This window comes from Mastacembelus armatus, chromosome 11 (genome assembly GCF_900324485.2).
Source record: "Mastacembelus armatus chromosome 11, fMasArm1.2, whole genome shotgun sequence".
Classification (NCBI taxonomy): domain Eukaryota; kingdom Metazoa; phylum Chordata; class Actinopteri; order Synbranchiformes; family Mastacembelidae; genus Mastacembelus; species Mastacembelus armatus.
In genome coordinates this window covers 20,126,157-20,133,455 of record NC_046643.1, presented here as the reverse complement: position 1 = coordinate 20,133,455, position 7,299 = coordinate 20,126,157, and the positions used below count along the sequence as shown (strand labels likewise).

At 45.1% G+C, this 7,299-nt stretch overlaps 1 protein-coding gene across 1 annotated transcript in view; it reads left to right on the top strand.

Moving 5' to 3' along the window:
• The first annotated feature begins 292 nt into the window (after positions 1 to 292).
• Positions 293 to 7,299, top strand: part of grin2da (glutamate receptor, ionotropic, N-methyl D-aspartate 2D, a) — an 82,368-nt gene continuing 75,361 nt past the window's right edge. The window contains exons 1-4 of the mRNA XM_026300283.1: positions 293 to 473; positions 651 to 784; positions 2,614 to 2,751; positions 5,450 to 5,716. Coding sequence (XP_026156068.1) covers positions 293 to 473; positions 651 to 784; positions 2,614 to 2,751; positions 5,450 to 5,716 — 720 coding nt within the window. The remainder of the gene's footprint in view (positions 474 to 650; positions 785 to 2,613; positions 2,752 to 5,449; positions 5,717 to 7,299) is intronic.

Below are 7,299 nucleotides of genomic sequence, written 5' to 3'. Positions count from 1 at the left end.
GTAAGTCGAGTAAGAGCCTCGGTCCACACAGATATTTGTTTACATGTGACTGTTCAAAGCTCTGAAACTGAAACTGTTAGAGAAGAGCCATAGTGACAGTTTCTTCTTTGCCTCCTCCCCAGGGTCTTCTCTCCTCCTCAGGTGAAGCACTGTGAGCGGCCAACCCTGCCCCATCTCTGCTCCTCTTCCCCTCCTCTCCCCCCCCACACAGACATCACCCACCAACCCCAAATCCCTAAGCCCCACCTGCCAAACCCCATCCGACAGCTGCCACTGGCCCTCCCTTTACCCCATGGTGGCCCCAAGGCCCACCCTCTCACTGCTATTGGCTGTCCTGGCCTGTACGGGGCCCGCACGCCCCTCGCCCCCCCTGCTGCTCCGGCCCCGGGAGAGAGAGAGGGACTCGGGTGGTGTCAACATCGCTGTCGTCCACTCGGGCTCCTCCCTGCTCCCGGAGACGGCGGTGGTGGGAGGTACGGGGGTCGGCGAGCCGGGACTGGGTTTTGGTCTGGGAAACGGTCCAGGAGGAGGAGGAGGAGGAGGGGGAGGAGGAGGAGGAGGAGGAGGGAGGGGAGTAACCGATACAGCATCACTGGCAGAAGCAGCTGCGATGTCCTTGTTGTCGTCCTCGTCATCCCTGTCGCTGGCAGCACTTGTGGGAGAGACGGTGATGACGCCATCGGGTCAAGCCAACGTCATCTACCTGGCTGTGAACGAGAGCAGCCCTGGCACCCTGCTGCTGCAGCTGTGTGAGCTGCTGGCCACCACACCACTGCAGGTACACGCAGTAAACACACAGGATGCACTTCCACCACGCACCTCCCTGGGTCAGCGTCTCGGAGAGCTGTACAGATGTTCCACAGAGTTCAATATTTCCAAAAGAATTTCCATCAAATCTGGAAATTTTCATTAATGTTCCTTTTAAATTCATCAACCACAGCATCATTGTATTCCCATAAAACACAATAATAGCTGGGATGTTCCAAACCAGTGGAGCAAATTGAAGCCGAGTCTCAGATCGATAGTGGGAAATGGAACAATGATGAATGAAACGTATCAGCTAGAGATGAAAACGCAAATCACTTTCCATTGGATTCATTTGAGTTCAAAGATACGTAGTCACAGACTGTATATCACATCCAAACACCGCAGGTTAGCTCAGCCTCGATTTTATGACTCTTTATAAGGCAGGACGTAACGTGTCTCGTACTGAGCCGAGCTGGTTCCAACGTGTCCCGAACATCTCAGATCTCCTCAGGAATCCTTAGATGTCACATGTTCTTTTCAAACTAGTGCTTTTTCCCACAATCCCTTTCAGAGGTTTTACCTGGCATCTTCTCTCCAAAATTCAGCACAAGCATTAACAAATGTTCTGTACATTTAAGATGGTTTGAGGTCTGTAAGGACGCAGCTTTGCCCAAAAGGCATGAAGACCATGTCAGATCTGTTCATGTTCTGTTCATTTGCTTGTTTAATTGTTGTTTTCACAGAAATCGCGAACTGTCCTTTCATTCATATGTTAATTTCTGTCGTGCAGTTTTGTTCATCTTTTCACTCGTCCATTCATAGCATGACACTTGTGGATGGAGCAGATCTGAGAGCTGCATGTGAATATGCAGAGGTAATACAGCAGACAACATGTTACACTCCTGTTTCGGTTTCTCAGCCATTCATCTGCAGAAGTCTACATAATGCATGTTTGTGTTTAGCTGATCCATGTCAGGCTTCCTGTCTCTATTTACTCTCACGTCAGAGCAGTCAAAGAGTCTTATTATAAGCATCTTAGATCAGATATGATATCAGCTCTTTAAAGTAACACTTGCTATCTTATTTCCAGGTCCTGTCTGTAGCCTATTTGCATATCAAATGCTTCCCTGTGAGAATTGAGCTGTCAGCCGCACTTAGCTTCAATTTGCTTCCCAGAATCGCTACAAGAAAACAAGAGTTAAGTCATCAAGCCATCCTCAAATCCCCGCTGCTCCTCCCCCGTATCCTTTACCTAAAGTTATGGCACCTGCCAAACCTCGAGCATTTATCCTCATTTCATTCTTTCTTTTGACGGTTCTGTCCAGGCGATAAAGCTCCGGTTACCAGAACCTTCATGAGCAAACGGACTTGTTTGCAGCGCGTATGGAGCAGCCGACCTGTTAGTTGGGCCTGTGGGAGCTGAGATGGCCCATAAGCCAAGAAGCTTATCTGTTGTTTCTGTGCCGTGAAGCAGCTTAAGCTGCGCAGGTGCAACGACCGCTTCTCCTGCCAGAATGCCAGTCCACTGCAGGGACCTCATTATCAAGTAGAGCAGCAAAGGACTCCAACTGTTGTTTTATGACTTCTCTAAAATCTAAATCTGAAAGATTCCTGTCACCATGTTCGTTAGCTGCAGTATGAGCTGTTACTTTAAATACTACGAACAGCAAGTGAAGGTCCTGATTGTACTAATGTATTTGCCTCACTTGTTCAGCCTTTAATCTACTCTCAGGGTTTGGTGCGTAAGAATAAAAGAAACGGCAGCTTTGATGAATGAAAGTCTGATGAGAAGCTCGTGAAACTGCGTCTCAGTGAGGCTGATGAAATGTCTTTTGTTTCACTGAGCAACCTTTGTTTCACTGCCAGGGTTTGGTGTTTGAGGAGGAGAGACCGCCGCCGCCGAACCGCGCCCCCCTGGCCCCCATGCTGGAGTTTGTCTCCGCCCAGACGGGGGTTCCTGTGGTTGCTGTGGGTGGAGGGGCCAGCCTGGGACGGGAGCCACAGGTAATAATGGATTACTCAACGTTTCATCATCGACCCTGTTAATTTCATTTGCACTGAAATGAAAAAGCTGTTTTGGAGACGACAGAATGCGGTGACGTCTTTCTGAGGGAGGGGGGGGGTTTATGGATTATAAATTCTGATTAGAAATGTTATTTCAGTGGAATTAACATTAAGGGTAGTTGCTCTTAGAATCCACCCTATTAACCATTATGGGATGTATACCGGCATAAATCAGGTGATGTGTTCTGGGGTTTGTGATTTTTCTTTTTAATTGACTGTATTTATGAAAATTGTCCATTAGATATTTTACAGATTTTCATAATATTAATGCTCATGATCGTGATGTTTTCTTTATTTCCTGCATGGCCCAGACCCACCACCATCGCTGCTGTGTCTCCATGTGCCAAATGACGCTTACTAGCCAGTTGGTGCGCACAAAATAAATGGGTGTCAGCTCTGAAACGGGCTAATTAATTTGTGATAAAAGCCTGTTTTGCTGACAGACATTAATGATAAGTGGGTCTGACTAACAAAGCAGGTTAGCGTTGACAGGTGTGATGTTTAATATGCGGCCCAATTTGTTTTAAGTGGATATTCTTGAAGTGTTAACGTGGTTATTGTGATTTTTACATGAATAGCTTAAACTACACTAACAGACTCAGCTTGTCAGTACCTGAACTCATCATTTTCATATACGTGGGAACTGAGTTTGTTTTGAAGTGGCACAAGGTGCAGAACTTGTACTGTGATTATGTTTCTCTGTGCTAAGGTGGTTATATGTAAGAAACCAAAATACACACAGACATAATTTAACGTTTTGCCCCTAAACCCTGGGTCCCAGAGACGAGCTGCTCCAGGGTCCAAAGGATAAACAAACAAAAATACACAGTGTTTGTTTTTCACTCATATAATGAGTAATTATATTTTTGGAAGGCTACCTAACTGGCTCTTAGGAAAAGCTACAGGGTAATTTGAATTTGGAAACTTGGCTAAGTAGCAGACAATTTAGTATAAATGAACTACAAGCAGAGTGCCAGGGTTTAGCTTATCTCCTCACTGGAGAAGCTGTGGTTCTCTGACCCTGCCCACCGAGGTTTGACACAGCAAATGGGCATTTCTGCCTCCAGAGTATGTCTGTCTGATAAGTATTTGTATAACTCGACTCCAATCGGTCCTTAATTGCCTTTGGGATGCCGAGTCATGCGTGTTTCCTGATGTACACATCAATCATCAGCCACCCAGGTGACTTGGGACACGGCATCAGTCAGTCATTGTTTCTGCTGAGTGCTCACATGACAAGAGCGCTGCTAGAATATTTTATTTAGCTCCAGCTCCACAGGGGCGCTAAGATTTAGTCTTATGTTTCATGCTACACTACCACCTCTCACTCCCAGCGTGTGTGCCATACGCGCCGCTCTCTGCTGGGTGAAGAAGGAACTTAGGCTGGTGCCGGTTTGATATTTGACCTACTTTGGTGCAGCGTAACCTGAGGTGAGCCTCATCGACACGGGGAGGCGGGTGATGTTCCTTGGAGTTAGCTCTTTGATCAGCTGCTGTACGTGTGCACGAAGATGCAGAGGCTGGATGATGGACTTAAAACACGTGCACGCCACCTCTTTGTTGTTCCGGAGAAACAGCTAGATAATTAACACTGAAAACTTTGGACTATGTCAAAGAAGCACATTTGTGCACCGTGATAAGTCCTTCACTTTATTTGACATATTCATTCCAACTCTCAACCTTTATGGATTTTTTTTCCCCCATTCTCTTCCTTTTTAGGAAAAAACAATAGAAGAAAAGCCAAAATAAATGAATTCCTCTTTCAGACAGTGAGCGGCTCATCTTTCCAGATTAAATGTGACTGAGCCTCAGAGAGGAAAGATGTCCTTGTTTCTTTCCCTGACACTGAAATCCTCGACTTTTTTAACAGACAAAATGTGTAATTCCTCTGAGTGTCCTCCTCAGTAAAACTGAAGTCAGTCAGCCAGAGGACAAAGACGAGCTGAAGTGGATGAGAGCAGTACGAAGTACAGTAGCTCAGACAGCTGCTGCATGGACATACACACTCTTTCAGAACTGGGAGACTTAGGTTATGCAATCACCAGTGTCCCCGAATCACATCTCAGCAGTGTGGGATTTACATAGAGTAGTGTTGAGAATATCCAACCATGGATGGATCACTGAACGGGTCCCCAGGCACAGACCCAAGGGCCCAAGAGGTCAGGGGGCCTTAGAGGAGAACTGTAAAGGGACTGTTGACCTCCCTATTTGAAAGTCTACAATCCATCCATCCATCATCTTTACCCACTTAGTGATCCTAAGTGATCACCAGTGAAATATATGTACAAAATGAAGAAAATTAGACTATAAATCACGTTTGTTCCTACAGATGTAAAACAAATAGGGGCCTTTTGTGTGTCTGTGCCCAGGGGCCCAATTTGTTATGATCCATCCATATATGCAGCTCCTTAAAATGCATGTGTGTGTTGTACTGAGATCCTGAGACTTCTGGGACTGAATTTGTTCATAACTGTAAAATATGTTCATATCTAAATGTATCTGACCAGATTAGGAGTTGGCCCTCCTCATGCTCTGTCTGTGTCCATGTCTGATAAACCGTGACACACCTGTGAATATTTAGGGCCAGTATGAATGTTCAGATGTCCTCAAGGCTTCATGCTCGATCTCTGACTTTCAGGAGAGCGGCTCCATCTACCTGCAGTTCACCTGCTCCACCTTGCTCCAGCTCGAGGTCATCTTTGAGGTGCTTGAAGAGTACGACTGGACCGCCTTCTCTGTAGTGACCACCCGTCACCACGGCTACGAGGACTTCCTGGCCATGGTGGAGGGTATGACGGACGGTTCGTTCATCGGCTGGGAGAAGAAGAGCGTGGTGATTCTGAACGTGACGGACGATCCCGGTGGGGCGCGAACCAAACGCCTGCTGAAAGACAACGAAGCCCAGGTGAAGCAGGGAAATGCAAACATCCATGTTGATTAGTCCCTTCATTTATTGCTGTTTCCTGCAACACAGGAGATGAACATAATTTCTCTTTTGTCAAATCTTTAATTCAACGTTTAACCTGAGAAGTCAGTGTTTCTGCACCGCCTGTCACTCATTTTGATGAGCTGTCTACCATGAAATGACTTCTGTAGCCCAGGGCTCAGGAATCGGCTTCTGTAGAGACGCCACAAGCCTTGAAGAAGCCGAGTGTGAGCACAGCTCAGATCCTTCCCTCTGTTGTTACTGCGACCTGCTAACTTTACCTTAAAAGACACTGTGTGTTCAGTCTTGGCCACGTTTATACTCCGAGAAAATGATACACAACCAAAAGGGTAAATATCTTATTATCTTCTAAAAGTGGATTTTAGTCAGTGAGGAGAACGTCCAGATAACGACACTGGACGTAAAACGTAAAAATCATGTGTATGAAGTGTCTTCATGGGGCAGCAGGAGAAAGTTAATACACAACAAAAATGGACATTAAATACGTAAACATTGAAATAATCACCTCTGATCTGTTTTCAAACCATCTTTCAAGACCCAAATCCAACTGGTAGAATATCGATTCAATAGCTCTGAACAAGAAAATTCTTCTACTGTAAAATTCTTCTTCTTGATTTCCAAACATTTGCTTGACGTCCAACTAAGTGACAAATATTATCACGTATTTTAACGGCGTTTATTTTTTAACTAATTCACAGCATACTGATGCACAGAGGGGACACAGTGTCGTCTAACGAGTAGATTCACAGCGCTCGCCGTGGCTTTCCATCTCCATTTACTGAATGACATTAAAAGTTATTCCTTCAGGCGTTTTAATCAGACGAAAGGTTTTGAGGAAAGTTGGAGCATCTCACAGAAATTGGCCCCTTGTTTGCAGCCTTATTTAGGGGAGGCTGACTGAGGACGCACTATTCATTTCCCCTAACATCCTGGGGGACCACTTACCCACATGCTCACACACCATCACACACACACACACACACACACCTGGGAGCTCTGTAGTGTTACTGCAGCGTTTAACACTGAGCTCAGCTTCTCTTTGCAAACACTGAGCACTTGTGCTTTTAATTTGAAGGGTTTCAGTACAGGTGGACACGTAGCGTCTGTCAAAATATCACAAACCCACAGACTTAATTTCTTTCTAATAAATCAGCACAGATCTTGAATCTATAATTAAACATCATTTAAAGATGTTTGAACAAACAATCAATGGAGACTGTGCCGGTGCCAAACCTTTGTTTTTTTTTTTTTTTTCCCCCAAGAGGTTTTAAATTGTTGAGGCTAATTTATAGTTAGAGAGGTAATTGCTCCCTGTGGCAAAAACTGAGCTGAAATACAGTATTTAACACGTCAGACAGAATTATACTCTACTTACGTCTTATTTTTATTGTTTTGTGTATAGTTTTAATAGTAAGCTGCGTCCCCGCAGTTTTAAAACTCACCCTATCCCAGTTAAAGATCGATCAATACAACCCAACTTTAAATCAACTTAAAATATTGTCTGTTTCCAGGCAGGTTTCATCCAGCGTGTTGCTTGTCAT